Source organism: Zosterops lateralis, assembly GCF_965231275.1.
Source record: "Zosterops lateralis genome assembly, chromosome: 26".
Classification (NCBI taxonomy): Eukaryota; Metazoa; Chordata; class Aves; order Passeriformes; family Zosteropidae; genus Zosterops; species Zosterops lateralis.
This window is the reverse complement of record NC_139786.1, coordinates 5,779,977-5,795,985: the sequence shown is the minus strand read 5'-3', so window position 1 is coordinate 5,795,985 and position 16,009 is coordinate 5,779,977. Positions and strand designations below refer to the sequence as shown.

Below are 16,009 nucleotides of genomic sequence, written 5' to 3'. Positions count from 1 at the left end.
GCCACTGCCCAGACAGTGTCCAGTGCCCAGCCACTGCTCAGCCACTGCCCAGCCACTGCCAGTGCCCAGTGTCCAGCCACTGCCCAGACACTGCCCAGCCGCTGCCAGTGTCCAGTGCCCGGACAGTGCCAGTGTCCAGTGTCCAGCCACTGCCCAGTCACTGCCCAGCCACTGCCAGTGTCCAGTGCCCAGCCACTGCCTGACCAGTGCCCAGACAGTGCCCAGAGAGTGTCCAGTGCCCAGCCACTGCCCAGCCACTGCCAGTGTCCAGTGCCCAGACAGGGCCAGTGTCCAGTGTCCAGCCACTGCCCAGTCACTGCCCAGCCACTGCCAGTGTCCAGTGTCCAGCCACTGCCTGACCAGTGCCCAGACAGTGCCCAGACAGTGTCCAGTGCCCAGCCATTGCCCAGAGAGTGTCTGGCCACTGTCCTGACAGTGTCCAGCCAATGTCCAGCCACTGTCCACCTAATGCCCAGAGAGTGCCCAGTCACTGCCCATCCACTGCCCAGCTAATGCCCAGCCATTGCACAGACAGTGTCCAGCTAATGCCCAGTCAGTGCCCATCCACTGCTCAACTAATATCCAGCTAATGCCCAGTCAATGTCCAGTCACTGCCCAGCCACAGCCCATCCACTGCCCAGCTACTGCCCAGCCACTGTCCAGCTAATGCCTAGTCAGTGCTCAGTCACTGTCCAGTCACTGTCCAGCCACTGCCCAGCCACTGCCCAGCCAATGTCCAGCTAATGCCCAGTCACTGCCTGGCCAATGCCCATCCAGTGGAAGAAGCAAGAAGGAGCTCTTGAGTGAGGAAGGAGCTCTTGGGATGAGGAAAGAACTTTCGGGGTGATGAAGGAGCTCTTGGCTGTTGCTGTGCTTGGTGAGGCTCTTGGCCTGAGAGAACAGCCACCACCACCTCTCCTGGATGGGAACAAACCTTGATCCCGTGCAAGCTTCCCCCCAGTGCTGCTTCCCTGGCCATCCCAAACACTCCCCAGGTAATCCTGGCATTATTTTTTGTTTGCCTCATGGCCACTGAGCTGTGCTGGCTGGACCACAGTAGACACAGCTGTGTTTGCTCTCCTGCAGCTCCCACTCTCCCAGGCACGGATCCCTCAGGATCAACTTCCCTGGATCCTGCAGAAGGGTGGAAATATGTTTTTAAGACTTTGCAGAAGGAGATAGGATGGCCATGAGCAGAAGAAAACCTGGCAGAAATATGGGAACCTGTAACTGCTGGTGCATCTCAAGGAGAAAAAATAAATCCAAGGTGAATGAACAGGTTTTTTTTTAACCAGACCCCCCTTTTCACCCTCAAGGTTTCCAGTAAAAACAATCCCCTGCCTCATGCAAATATATTTAAAATGTATTTCCTTGCTTTAGCACATGAGGAAGTGTTTCCCTGCCAAGTCACTGGTTCCAAAGAGTTTTGGCACCTCCAGAAAACAAACAACCTTCGGCTTGCTTTTATTTGGGGAGGGCAGAGTGCAGCATGAGCCACGACCTGAGTGTGAAGCCAGTGCTGCTGCTGGGGCTGGGTTTGGGCTGAATTTGAGCTGGTTCTGGAGCTCTGGATGTCCCTGCAGGAGAGGTGAAGGAAAAATAGCCCTTGGGAATGTGGGTGTCTGAGAAACTGAAACGAGACGTGGTTTATGTGTTGGAAAACGACTCCATGGATTAGGATTTTTTAAAAAAAAAACCAGAAAATCCTTATTTTTTGAGCAGCCTGATCCTTCCCAACCCAAACCATTCTGTGATTCTCTGATATGAGCAACCCTGAAGCCACAAAGGTTTATCCTTCCCCACCCCTCCCCAGCTTTACCTTTCCCTCAGGGAAACAACCCACACAGAGCTGGGTTCAGGTGTGTTATTTTATTGTTTCTTCTGCAGAACATGGAGCAGTTTGGGCAGTGTGGGGGTTCAGCTCTCAGTAAAAGGGATTTGGGTTCTGAGGAGAGCAGTGGGAGGTGTTGGGGGCTTGGCTTTTCACCGAGAAAATTCCCAGCTCAAGTATCCAGGGGTTTTCACAAAAGGTTCTGGCTCAAGTCTTCATCAGGCACCTTGAGAAGTAATTTTTCCCCACAGGGTAACTGTAAAATAGTGAAACAGAAGAGAAGCTGGGATCTGCCATTGCCTCTCCATGGTATATGCGATTTCATAGGTGTTCCTGGGTTTATGCCAAACTTGGTGTTTTAAATGATGTTTTAAAGAGTTCTGAGAACAGAAAGGTGGAGAAACCCAAGTCCTGGAGTCAACCTCCTGCTCAGTTAAGAGAATTATCCCAGGCTTTACCCCACTGGGAAGAAAAGGCACCAATAATTTCTGTGTTTTGTTCTCCCTTTTAGGAATTTTTCACAGAATGTTGACAGTTTATTTTCAAGGCTTTAGGGGAGGTGTAATGCTTTCTTTCTATTCTTTATATTTATATTTCTATTCTAATATTTACATTTATACTTTCTTTATATTCTTTATATTTGTATTTATATCTTATCTTAATATCTGTATATTTTTCTTTCTGTTCTATATCAAATATAGAATATTTATATTCTATTCTTTATATTCTTTTATACCTTGTTGACTCTGAGTGCATTGGAGTGAAAACATGAAATCACCAAATTTCTGAGCCACTATTTCAATAAATTATTTTTTTTCAGTGGGGTCCTTCTCACTGACACAAATTCCTACAGATTCGACACACTTTAAAATATTTTCTTGGATGATTTTTACAGGATCTTTTCTCTAAAAAGCATCAACGATCTGAGACTCTTACATAGAAGCTGGTCATCCTGATATTCCCAAGGATCCCAGAGATTGTCCTGCACAATAAAACACAAAAGAATGACACGGTTGCAACACAGTGAACAATAATGACTTCTGACTAAAAAGGTGATAAAGAATTTACTGAAAGGGGCAGGAAGAGAGATAACAACTTTACTGCTTGAAATCAAAAACGATAATCAACCCTACAATAAATATATAAACTTTATGTAGGATTTAATCCAAGTCTTATGAAATCCACGGCTAAACATTTCTTGGGAAGTAGTAAAGGCAAGAGTTTGGCAGCAAAATGTGATTTTTGGACTGTGGGTTGTAATTCCTGGACTGCAAACCTGGTGCCTCTCCTGCCGAGGTGTTTTCCTTACTAAACCACAAATTCCCTGCTTAAAATTTGGTTTATTCTCTTTCATCAAGGGGACACGACACCTGCAGTGCCAATTTCAGCCAACACCCACCTACATTTGCCAGAGCCCGTCCTGAATTCCTGCTCCTCTACTGGACTCAGGGTCTCCTCCATCCTCTCCTCCCTTCCAGGGCTCAGCCCAGCACGGCCCAAAGCTGTTCCCAGGCTCCCCATGGTGCTTCTTTCTTCTCCTTTAAAACAAAACACAGCCACCAGCACCTCTTTGAATATCCCAGACACCAAATTAGGCCATTATTTCACAGTTTCCTTCTTGTGAATAATGTATTTCCCCTCACCACTGTCATAGCCAAAGGTTTTTCTGTCCCTAAATCGATTTCTATGGATATAACATGGTCTGGATTAGGATGGATGCATGGATCTTTGCAAATCAGAGGGATTTTTTGGGCCTGTCTCTGTCAGTTTTTCACGGAATTTGCTGGTTTTTGCCCCAGAAGCTGCCCAGAGTGAAGCCACCCACACCACACAGGTCTCTCCCTCCAGGATTTTCCGTCACCCACGGAGCCACAAATCCTCTCTACACAAAAACTCAGCCTTGCTTTCAGCAGGGTTTCCATTTCCTTCATTTGCTTTGCCTTTGAGCCCATTTAAAGCAAAACCAAACAACTTCTCAAGGACTTTGCTGGCAGCTCCAGACACGTTTTGGGGCTGCAGGACAGACACGTGTCTGGGAGATGGAAATATTCCACGGGTCAGACTCCAGCCTTTGGACACCACAAGCAAAGCCCTTGCAAAACAACCCCTGAAAAAGCCCAAAACCCCAAAAAACTCCAAAAGGTGTTGCCTGGCCAATTTACCCGTCTGCTTTTGAAGCTTGATTTTGGCCACGGTGAGGGCAGTGATGGTGATGCAAAAGAGCAGAAGCAGAGCTGGTAACAGCACTGGGAGCAGCCGTGGTTCACCTGAGGAGCTGGGGAGATGAACCACAGGATTAAATCAGGTTTGGAGTCACCTTCGTGGTTGGTGCAGGTGGCTGTTTTCACACTAAAGAGCACCAAGGAGTTGTAAACTGACTGAATCAAACAAAAATCAACAGAGTGGAGGAGAGCTGCAACCATTTGATGTGGAGCTTGGCTTATGAGGAAGTGATTTCCATGTGTGGGGTTTGTGCTGCCAGCTGGATTAGCCCCTCCAAAGGGAAAACAAGCCCTTGGCACAACACAAATTCACAAATTTGTCTTTTGGTGAGTGGTTACAACCCTCACATTTTTGGGAGGTGTCTTCCCTCTTTCTGCCAGGATGACAGGGAGCTGTGGCTTGGGGGAAGCTGGGGATGGGGAGGGTGGGGGTGAGTCTGAGGTGCCCATCTGGGCATGGAACTGGATTTGCGGGCTTTGCCCAGCTGGGTTCTGGCTGAGCCTGCAATTCCATTCCTGGTGCATCTGCAGCAGATCCCCTCAGCAGGCCTGGGGGAGAACTGGGAGCTGCTCACAGTGAGCAAATCCACCAGGAAGCCTCTTGCTCTGGGGTGAGACAGAAACTGGCGTGGAGAATGGCCAGGGAATAATTCCTGGCCAGAACACTGCCAGCCTTTGGATGAACCTTGCCCAAAGCTCACTCCTGGTTCAGCAGTGAGCTCCCAGCACTGCCCCTGGGCTCCTGGCTGCTGCAGGGCTCAGGGAAGGGGTGCCCAGGGGGTCACCAGGGCTATTGCTCAAACCTCAGCCACGTTTCCCAAAGTCCTGTGCCCGTCCTGAGCCCAGGGAAACAGGCAGGAGCACAGCTGTTGACTCTGGCATCTGCTCCACAGGAGGGTCAGGGGCAAGTTCAAAGTGTGCACAGACATGAGGTGACCTCGCTGCCTTCTCTCCCTTCCCATGGCTCCTGGAGGTGCTCTCAGCTGGGCACAGCCTCCACAGGAGCCTGGGGAGTGGGGCAGACAAGGTGTAACACAGCGAGGATGTGCCTGGGGACTCACCTCTCCTGAAAGCTTTCACCTGGGGAAGTGGCAGTGGGCAGCGGGGAGCTGCTGCCGTGGGTGACAGTGCTCATGGTGGTGCCCCTGGGGACACTGCCCATCGTTTTGTCCTTGGGGACAGTGCCCATCACCTCTGCCACACTCCCGGGCCTGGCTGTGCTGTGGGCAGCAGGATTTTTTGCCGTGGTTGTTCCTGGGTCCCGTGAGGAGCAGGTTCCTACAGAGAACAGGATTTTGAGGCTGTAACCCTTTGGCAGAAGTGTTTGTCAGATTTACCAAAGATTTACATGTTTCACCTGGCATTTTGTATGAAAGAACACCAGAGTCAGGCATTTCTGTTCTCCTTGGAGTGCTGCAGAAAGCACTGATGAAAACCTGGATACTGACAATCATTCCTACTTCAACCCCACTTTACTAGAGCAGTTCCATGGATCTGTTTATGCTCTGCAGTTTCTCAAACTGCAAAATAACCTTCAGCTTATCTTCAGAGCCCTGTGCTGCACCTGCCAGGACCAGGATGTCACATCCTGGGGGATTTGCATCATAAATAACCAATAACATCATCCAAATTTCTTTGGAAAAAAAAATTAAATATTTCTTTCTGAAAATTTTAAAGCTGAAAGAAAGCTCAGCTCTCTGACTCCTGAGAACCTTCACCATAATCTTCATTGCTAATAATGAAAGGAAAATGGAGAGATGCTGTTTCTCAGGGTGTGGTGTTGGGAAAGATGGGACAGGAAGGGCTTATGGATATGATTGTCTGGTAAGAAATACTGGAGATGTAAAACCTGTGAGTGAAATAGAAATAAAGGCCAGCTTTGAGATGTGGTCATGGCAGGCAAGAAGACAGTGATTAACGGGAGTCAGGTTGAAAGACAGAAAACAAAAGGACTCAAGAATGTAGCCCCTCTCCACCCTGCCAAGGCATCAGGGAGAAGGTGGATAAGAAAGTAGTCTTTAGAATTTAGAATATAGGATGATATGGTAATATAGTGGTTCTCATGGGCTGCATGCAAAGTTTGTAGGTTTTGTATCTCGCACGGGTTGGTCACTGTAAATTAAAATATTCAAAACAAAAGGAGATATAATGGATTGTAACAAGGTGCTCTCTCTCTTGCCCTCACTCTCTTCTACCTCTTCTACCTCTCTCTTACCTCTCTTACCTCTCTGACCCTGGCACTCTTGCTCTTACCTCTCTCTTACCCCTCTTAGCTTTTTTACCTCCCTTATCTCATACTTTCTCTTTCCCTCTCTCTTTGGGGCTTCCCTCCAGCCCAGGCTGGTGGCTGAAGGCAAAGCCCTTTTTACCCACGACCCTTGCAATAAACCCACGTGTGTCTAGAATATCTCAGGTCTGCAGAGTTCCCTCTCCCTGCCCTCCACAGGTGCCCCTACAGTGTGGGGTGGTTTGGGGACCACCCACCACTTACCCTTGTGGATGAGCAGCTTCAGGGAGGCCGTGAACTCCGAGTGGCCACTGCTGGCCCCACACCAGTACCAGCCTTCATCCTCCTCCCTGAGCTGCCTCAGCAGCACCGTGTAGCTCCCGTGCTGGGGGTCACTGCTGGATATCTGTAGCCGCCCTCGGTAGGGCTCCAGCACAAACCCCTGGTGGTCCAGCAGCAGCAGGCAGCTCCCTCCCTTCCACCTGCACAGGAATTTCTTCTCGTAGCTCCCCTTGGGGTCGTGGTGGCACTGGAAGGACACCGAGCCTCCTACGGCCCCGCTGAGGAATTTGGGTCTCCTGGGAAGGGCGGAGGCTGCAGGGGAGGGCACAGAGTGAGCATTGCACACCCCTCACCCAGCACCGAGCCCCCCCTGCCCTGTCCTACCTGTGGCCACCTGCAGAACCACCTCCTGGGGGCTGTCCTGACCCCTCAGTCCTCGTGTCCCGCACAGATACAGCCCCGAATCCTCCTTCTTTAAGTCGTTCATGAGGACTTTGAAAGCCCCCGAGCTGTCCTGGGGGGTGATAACCACCCGCCCTTGGTACCTCCTGCCCACGAAGCCGTCAGAGGTGACCACCAGAATGCAGACGCTTCTGCCCACTTTGCACCAGAACCTCTTGTGGTCCCTGTGGGTGTCCCCAGAGGGGCACAGGACTGTGACAGAGCCGCGGAGCTCCCCTCGGATCAGCTGGGTTGGCCTTGACACCGGGGCAGCTGCAGGGAGAGAGCAGGGCAGGGTGTCAGCGCACAGAGCCCCCAGACCTGCCCCATCCCTCTGGCTCTGTGAGTTACCTCAGGCCATGCTCCCGAGCTCTGCTCTGGGGTAATAAATACTCATCTTCTTACCTCATAATAACCACACACACACAGTTCACACCCTGAAACTCCACCAGTTGTTTCCTTTACTGCTCCAAAACCTGGTCACCCAGACATTTCCCCCTGCCCTTCCCCAGAATCTCCAAACGTGCATTTCCAACAGGCAGGAGAAGGTTTCCTTCCACATTTCTGATTTAGCCAAACCTGAGTGCTTTTATACCCCAAAATTGTAACTATCTGGCTAACAGAAAAATTATAAATAAATATAAATATATAAATATAAATATATAAATAAATATATAATATAAATATAATAAATTATAAATACATGTAAAAATTATAAATATCTGGCTAACAAGAAAAGCTCAGAGCCAGCCAGTCCCAAACCTCTCCCAGGATCCAAGGAAAAAAACCAAAACCCCACTCCTACCTGCCAAAACTGTGAGGTTGAGGCTGACGTAGAGCCCTTGGCTGGAGCTGCCAATGCCACACCTGTAGGTGCCCGAGTCGCTGCTCCTCAGCCCTGTTATTGTCACCTTGAAGGTGCCATTCTGTGGGACGTCCCCCAGGGTCACCCTGCCCCTGTACTCTCCGGAGGGGGAGCTGCTGGAGGAGACGATGGTGTAGCAGGCTCCGTTTGCTGCTATTTTACACCAATATTTCCTCTCGAATCTGTTGGCCGGGGTGGGCGAGTAGAAGCACTGGTGGGTGATGGAGCCTCCCAGTCCTCCTGCCAAGAACCTGGAGCCGTACAGGCTGCTGCTCACGGGCTCTGGGGGACAGAAACGAGGGCTTGGTTACTCCCAGACAGACAGCAGAACCCCAGCACGGCTCCTTTGGGGCAGGACTCTGGTTCTGAGCAGCACCAGGGGACACCTGGCTCAGAAAATCTCATTTGGGTGTGTTTGCCCTCCCTGAGTGCCCCTGGTGTCACAGAGCCACTGGTACAGAGACCCTCAATGCCCCTTACAAGACCCCCCAGCCCTGGAGTTAAAGGTCAAGTGATGCTGTTTTACACCACATCGATACAGAGTTCCATCTCAGAAGGCTGAAAATGACTCCTTTATTTTTGGGATGTGTCTCCCTTATAAACCTTTTCACACAGACCAATTTGATTGGTGACACAAAGGGAAAACCTCTTCACTCCCATTGGTCAGAGCAGAGGGACAGCAAGAAGAAGTCCCTCCTAGGGAAAGGAATGTAAAACCAAGTTTTCAGTTACAAAAACATTTCTTTTGTTTATAGAAAATTCTTTGGGGAAAGAATTTCAGAAAACCAAAACACCTCCAGCACAGAACCAGGGCTACAGTCAAGGGCAGAAATTAGTGGAAAAAACCCTTTGGCATTTGCAAACTCTGCCTGACCTGGCAACATCCTCCTCCCTGGAGATGTTGCAGGAGAGCAGGGATTCTCCTCCCAGCTCTCACCACAAATCTCTGCAGGTTTGGGCTGAGCAAGGGAGTGGTCAGGCTGGTTTCCACACTGCAGGTGGAGGTGTTGGGTGTCCAGGGGAGGATTCAGCCAGGAGAACACGGCCTTGTCCCCAGTTCCAGCTTTACCTATTCCCACCAGGGGCTGGGGACTGGCTGTCCTGCTGACTCACCTTGCAGCAGAGCTGCTAAAAGGAGGAGAAGCACCATGTCCAGCCCTCCCGAGTGTTCCCTCAGCAATCCTCACGATGGGGACGGGGTTTTGCTGATTTCTGTACTCTCAAGCAGAGGAGAGGGATTGTGGCAGCCACGGGAATGACTCCGAGCCCCTGACCTGTCCTAGGACAAAAATAAGGGAATTTTAAATGGATAAAAGGTGCTCATGGTGCTCTGTAATCTCCCACTCCTGCTTTGAGCCCTGTGCTGTGGGGATGGGGTGGTTGGGGAAGGCACTGCTGGGAAAGGGGGCGGTCAGTGACAGCCAGAAATCTGCGAGGGACCTGCTGTAGTGCTGCTGTGACATCAAACCTTCCCTTTTCCCTTTTCCCTTTTTTCTCCCTTCTCCCTTTTCCCTTCTCCCTTCTCTCTCCTCCCTTCTCTCCGTTCTTGCTTCTCTTTTTTTCATCTCAAGAAACAACAGGAGAAGCTGCACATCTCAGGGGTGCCAACATCCTAAAACATCTCCTTTCTACCCCCCAGTCATCTCCATTTATATTTATATCTATAGTTATAGTTATAAATTTTAATTTGAATTTTTTTTAAAAAAATTTATTCCCTGCCATTTATCTTTGCAAATCATTTCACTCTTGTTCACGCATTGAAAGCTCTTCAAAGCCCCCAGGAAATGTGGACGAGGAAACTCCAAAGGCCATAACGAGTCTGATTCCTGCTGAGCTGAGTCCTGGTGTGGCTGCCCACACACCTCACTGCTGGTCCCCTCCAGCCCTGAGCTGCAGAGGGTGGGAGACCAGCTCTGCTCAGTCCAAACCAGCACAACCAGTGATGCTGTTTTACACCACAATGACACAGACTCTGACTTCAGAAGGCTGAAAATGACTCCTTTATCTTTGGGATGGGTCTCCTTTTTATACTATTTCACACAGACCAATTTGGTGACACAAAGGCAAAACCTCTTCACTCACATTGGTCAGAGCAGAGGGACATCAGGAAGTCCCTCCTAGGGAAAAAAACAAGTTTTCATTAGAAAAACACTTCTCTTGTTTACAGAAAATTCTTTGGGGAAAGAATTTCTGAAAACCAAAACATCTCAGGCACAAAACCAGGGCTACACAACCAGAGCCCTGCACTGGGGACATCCTGCTCATCACACCCGGCTCACCCTGCCCTGGGCTGGGGGAAGTGTGGGATGGGGCTGCAGAAATTTCCCCTTCCCCTCTGGGGGCTCCAGCTGGCCCAGGATCCTCTCTGGGCACTTCCCCCCCAGGTTTTTCCTGGTTTTGGGGGCAGGTCAAGTCCCCCCAGCTCTGTTCACTGGGGGCTCAGCTGTTCCCTCACTGCAGCCAAGAGAGACAGAATGGGTGAAAAATGGGAATTTTCACTCAAAGTCACAATTCCCATCTGACTGGAGGGCTTGAAGCAATAAGGAACTAACAAAAATGCCTTGTAAAGAGTTGAATGGCTTTTGTTTTTTCATCAAAAAATCAGTAAAAATGTGATTCCTATGCTTATTTAATATTTTCTGATGTCCAGCAGTGCACTCCCTCTTTTCCTCATTCCTCGTCTGCAGGACAGAACCCTCGGCTCTATTTTAGTCTCATTTAATGTTAGTTTTTAATGAGGGAGTTGTTTTTGAATGCTAACCCACAAATAATCATTAAATATAAAGCAGAAAGAGACAAGAAAGAGGCAGAGAAATCCCAGGAGTAAACCATGTACAGTTGGGTTTTTCCTGTCTTTATTTCAGCCTTATTTTGTGAAAATATTTATAGGATCCATTTTTGGCACCTGATTAAACCATTATCCTGCCACCATCCAGAACTGGGATTTAATTTACCTCATCTATATCTCTTTTTTGGGTGTTCTTGGCCAAAAAGAGCAGTAATTTAATTTATAGCTTTAAAAGGACAAAAATATAAAGGCACAGTGGGGAGAAAAAAATCACCATAAGTCACTACCTTTATTTCTATAAAAATAATTATGTTGAATTTCAGAACTGTTACAGACTGTAGGTGACATCTCTCTCCTATAATCACTCCACAACAGCACTGTTCTCTAAAAAACAGCATTTTAAGGGCAAATTGAGGCTCACTTACCTTAGATTGTGATGCTTCTGGTGCTGGAAATTTTTTCTTCCTCCACCTCCAGCTCGGATTTTGTTTAATAAAGTTGTTTTTGCAGTTTGCAGCTCAGGCAGTCTTTGCTTTTCTCTTGATGTTTAAGTCTTTTCTTTTCATATATCGATTTGCAGTTTTTAAAATGGGCGCACTAAAACTCTTCTGAGGTCTCGATGTGCATTGCTGAGCTGGGTGGAGATGGTCAAAATGCTCAGAGGAGCAGCAGAGGTGTCACCAAAAAGACCCAAAATTGGTCCTTTTTAGCCATCTAGGGATGTGATGGCATCATGAAAGGGGGGGAAAAAAAGGGGTGAAGAGACCAAGAGCAGAAATTGCAGAGTTTGAGAGGAATTCCCCTGCTGGGCGAGCAAACTGCTTTAATATAAAACATGAAGCATGTAATGAAATGGTGTCTGCCACTTCCAGGCAGAACTTCACACCAAGAACTCTGTGGAAGGTTCCTCAGACGGACCTTCACTGAGCTCATGTCTGTGCCTTCATCCTGTTTTGCGGTCAAGAAGATGGTTTCTGCTTCAATTTTTGTCCTAAACCGGTCCCTGAAACGTGAACAAGGTGGGTTCAGACCACGGGGTGTGAAGGTGGAACTCAGGGAAGTTTGTTCCTGAGCACAAACACATTTCCTCTTCTGCAGGAACCAAAAAATGAAGAGGAGTTTGGGTGTGCTGATAGCTCCAAACCCATGGAGGCATTTCAGTGATTGCCAGGGGCTTTGGGCTGCTTTGCCTTCCTTTAGGAAAGATTGGCTGCAGGAAATAACCCACCTGTGGCACCTCTGAGGAGGCTCCAGCACCCTCAGTGTCCTCAGAACCTGCAGGATCCTGGTGAGGAGTGTCAGGGGTTCAGAGGGAGATTGAGAGGTGATGAGGAGAGGGAAGGCTGAGCTGGAACAGAGACTGGATAGAGCTAAGAGAATAAAGTGGATATTTATTAAAAGGTCTTTAAGGACACACCTTGGGCAGGACAAGAGCCTGGTCAGGGCTACACCCAAGGTGGACCCAAAATGGTCACACAATTGACCCAAAATGGGCACAAAATGGACCCAAAATGGTCACAATGTTTCACACTTTTATAAGTTTTGGTCCATTTGCATATTTGGGTTTAATTTTCCAGTTACAGCTGCAGGTTGTGAGGTCCCATCCTGCTTGTTCCTCCCTCCAGCCACCCTTGTTTGTGCTTTTGGCCTGAAAGTTGCCCTTGGTGTGCAGCAGGAAAAGGATTTGTTTTGTGTCCCTGCTGTGTGCAGAGCTGAGTGACACTGACTGTGAGCTCAGAGCTGCCCCCCTGGGCAGCACAGAACCTGAAATACATGAAAGCTCAAACTTCAGGCATCAGAGGAACCACTTTGTTCTCCAGTCCTGTGGGGTCCAGGGCCTTGATCTTCCCCTCTGGGGTCAGAGAGGGCGTGCAGAGCTGATTGTTTTCTGTGTAAGACAATCCTTGGAGCACTTTGGAATCTCCACCAGAGCAGTTTTGTGCTGCTAATCGTGATATGATTTCTTCTATTGCAGCAATTGTTGTGTTTTGTACCAAACCTGTGCCATAAATCCCCCACTCTTGGCTGGGCTCCAGCAGAACTGCTCTGCCTGAGGGCATTTATTGCCACGAGAGCAGCCAAGCACCAGGACTGGCTTTGTGTGAGCAATAAAATGGGATACGAGTGATGCTGGGAACCCCCTGGGAACACTCAGAGTTATTTTAGAGGGTCATAAAGTCATGGAATTACAGGAGACCGGTCTAATACCACTGCCTCGCACCTTGCACTGTTCTAAAGGAGAATTACATTTTTTAGAATTGATTCTTCTGGGCTGTGCTTGTAAAGGAAATTCCTCTGACAAACGTGTGCTGGAAGGGGGAATCTTCTCCCTGGGAGCAGCACCAGGACAGGCAGAGGTTCCATCACACAAATTCCATCCCTGTGCAGATGTGGAGGTTGCTGCCATCACCTCGGCCCAGCCTGTCTGTGCTCAGAGCTGTAATTAATAAATGATGACAACCCCTGGCTGCTCCACGGTGCCGGGTTAATGATCAAACTCCTGCCTGGAACCAGCCAGGGATGGTTTTGCTGCACACAAACCCCTCTGCGAGGAACAACACTGCCCCTGTCTGTCTCCTCCTGGACTTCCACATCCGAGGGTGTTTGGAAGAAAAGAGCTGAGACCTCGGGGATTGGAGATCCTCACCCCCTGCCCTGCCAGGGCCATCCCAAAACCACCGGGATTTAAGAGCAGGAACGAGGAACATCGGGTCTAGTTTAAGATATTATCAGGTAAATTAACGTCACTGGCAAATAGAGGAAAGCAAAACCCAAACCAATGAACCCTGATTGCTGTAAGAGGCTGGAATGCCCCTGCTGGGGCTCCTCTCTGCAGCTTGTCGGCTCTGTGGGGCTGCAGTGATGACATTGGGCTTTTTTCCCATTACAATTCCATTAGAAACAAAGAACAGGGGCAAAATGAAAAGAAAATAAATGATAATGGAGAGGAGCATGGCGGGGTTGGAGAGGGTCCTTGTCTCCTTGTGAGCAGGGGAAGGGCAGAACCTCAGCTCCTGGTTATTGGCCAGACTGTGCTGGAATAAAAAAGCCTCAGACATCTCCAGCATCTCCCACAGAGCTGGAATGAGCCCAGCTGGATCCTGGAGCCCAGGTTTGGTGTTTCCCAGGTGGTTCAGCAGCATCCAAACCTCCCTCCCCACCTCTCAACCCCAAGGCTCCCCTGACACCACCCCAGAGGCACAAGAGCTGTTATTAAAACAAATTATTTCTGCTGTGGCCTGGTACAGCTGCTGTTCCCTGACACTGCAGGATCCCACCAGCCACTGCTCCTGAATCTGATCCTTGTAATGAAAGATGTGCACAAGGATGATTTAATTGAGACAGGAGGTCTTGACAGGCTCATGCAGACATGGAAATGACATGTCTGAGTGAGGGTGGGACTGATAGTTAGGAATGAGATGAATATTCCGTGCAAAATGCAAAGCTGAGTGTTTTCTTTGTTGTTTTTCACATTGTTGACACATAAACTCAGTCTGGATGATCTGCATGAAGACACTGAGGGTACATTTACCAACTCTTCTGAGACTCATTGCTTCTGCAAGGCTGTGATCTCTCTTGGTGGCTGTTTTGTGTCTGGGCTCTGCTGGGACTTTGCCTTCTGGGCACAAATCAAGTTAAATATACCCAGAATTAGGTTCACAGAATCATGGAATGGTTTGACTTGGAAGGGACCTTAAAGCTCCTCTCATTCCACCCCCTGCCTGAGTGGGAAGTCTGATTTTGATTTCAGGGGTCCTCAGACAGGAACCCAGGAGTTCTGCTGGGCTCTGGCTGAACCTGGGGGTAGATTTTGTTTGTGTTGCTCTGTCCCCCACCCAGACCTGGAGCAAGTTGGGATAGTGGGAGGGGAGTGAAATTGGATGAGCTTTAAGGTCCCTTCCAACCCAAATCATTCCATGATTTTAGGATGATGACAAAGCAAGAGCCTTTGTTCCTTACAGGCAATTTAATTCCCAAACTAATGCAGGCCTGCTTTAGAGAGAGAGAGAGAGGGGCTGACCCGTGGAGGTAATTGCTCTGAACAATTTACTGATGTTAATTAACTGCTGGCAGCACTGAGCTGCACTCAGTCCTTTCCCTCCCTGACCTTGCAGCAGCAGCAGCAGCACCTTTGCAAGGCAGTCTGTGAATACCAAACGGGCTCAGGCTGACACAATCCCTCCCCAAACGCCACCGGAGCTGCTCTGCACGGGGAGAAGGGGAGGGAATCCCAGTAAAGAGCTGCCCCACACCAAAGGTGGGCAAAGAATCCAAGGAATGCGAGGCACTGGTGCAGGAAACAAGCAGGGAAATGCTGGTTTGTAGCTCAGCAATTCATTGAATTAATTCCTGGGGCTGCTCAGCCTGATGGAAGCCTGTACATCAGGAGGAGAAAACTCCCCAGCAGCTGGAGCAGGAAGATGGGCTGCAGGAAGGCACTTGCAGGTGCTCCAGGTGGAGCTGAGGTTTGATCCGTGCAGGAGCAGGAGTAGGATCAAGAGCAGGAGCAGCAGCAGGAGCTGGACCAGGGGCAGGAGCAGATCAGGAGCAGCACCAGGAATAGGACCAGAAGCAGGAGCAGGATCAGGAGCAGGGGCAGGATCAGGATCAAGGGCAGGATCAGGATCAGAATCAGAATCAGAATCAGGATAAAGATCAGAAAGCAGGATCAGGAACAGGATCAAGGGCAGGAGCAGGATCAGGAACAGCAGCAGGATCAGGATCAGAATCAGGAGCAGGGGCAGGACCAGGAGCAGGAGCAGAAGCAGCAGCAGAGGCAGGAGCAGGAGCAGGGGCAGGATCCCTCTGTCAGCAGCAGGGCTTGGCTCAGGGTGGCACCAGGCACAGTCATGGCCCTGCTCTTACATAAGGTCCCAGCCCTTGGGCATAAACAGCTCCGTTTCTAAGGGCTACAGACAGATCCAGCAGGTAAAATTCCATGTTCCCCTGGCAGGATTAAACAGCTGCTCACGGAGCAGGGCTTGCCCGTGGTGAGTGATCCAGCCCAGAGCATCTGGCAGCTCCAGGAAAGGCACAGAAATGTGGATTCCATTCTCAGAGGAATGACCCTGCTGCTCTGTGGCTGTTGTTTGAATTTATTTTCTCTTTTGTTTCCATTTCCTACCAGCTCCTGTTTGCGAGCATCACCATGTCACACATTGATAGGGGATCTTTGGGAGTGAGATTACTCCTTGGAAATCTGAACAGAACTCAGCTTTCACCACACCAGCACACAATGGTTCTGACTAAAGCCAAGGATTGGAAGAGAAACCTTTTGTTTCCAAAACAATCCAGTTTTAAGAAATGTTTAGGTTCTGTTTCAGGGCAAAAAAAATGCTCTGAGAGAATCCTG

General features: G+C 49.2%; 1 protein-coding gene across 2 annotated transcripts; it reads right to left on the bottom strand.

Moving 5' to 3' along the window:
* Window positions 1-1,884: 1,884 nt before the first annotated feature.
* Window positions 1,885-11,319, bottom strand: LOC310919197 (polymeric immunoglobulin receptor-like). Of its 2 annotated transcripts, none has more exons than XM_083878430.1 (10): window positions 11,082-11,319; window positions 8,982-9,147; window positions 7,809-8,150; window positions 6,947-7,276; window positions 6,545-6,874; window positions 5,115-5,331; window positions 3,994-4,106; window positions 3,231-3,363; window positions 2,768-2,813; window positions 1,885-2,087 (listed from the first exon to the last, which is right to left on the bottom strand). In XM_083878430.1, the coding sequence occupies exons 2-10, from the start codon at window positions 9,016-9,018 to the stop codon at window positions 2,022-2,024; spliced, it is 1,614 nt and encodes a 537-aa protein (XP_083734556.1). In that variant the 5' UTR covers window positions 9,019-9,147; window positions 11,082-11,319; the 3' UTR covers window positions 1,885-2,021. The 2 variants fall into 2 exon arrangements, with proteins under 2 accessions (XP_083734556.1, XP_083734557.1); XM_083878431.1 differs by having other exon boundaries at window positions 2,037-2,087; window positions 3,235-3,363.
* Window positions 11,320-16,009: the final 4,690 nt, after the last annotated feature.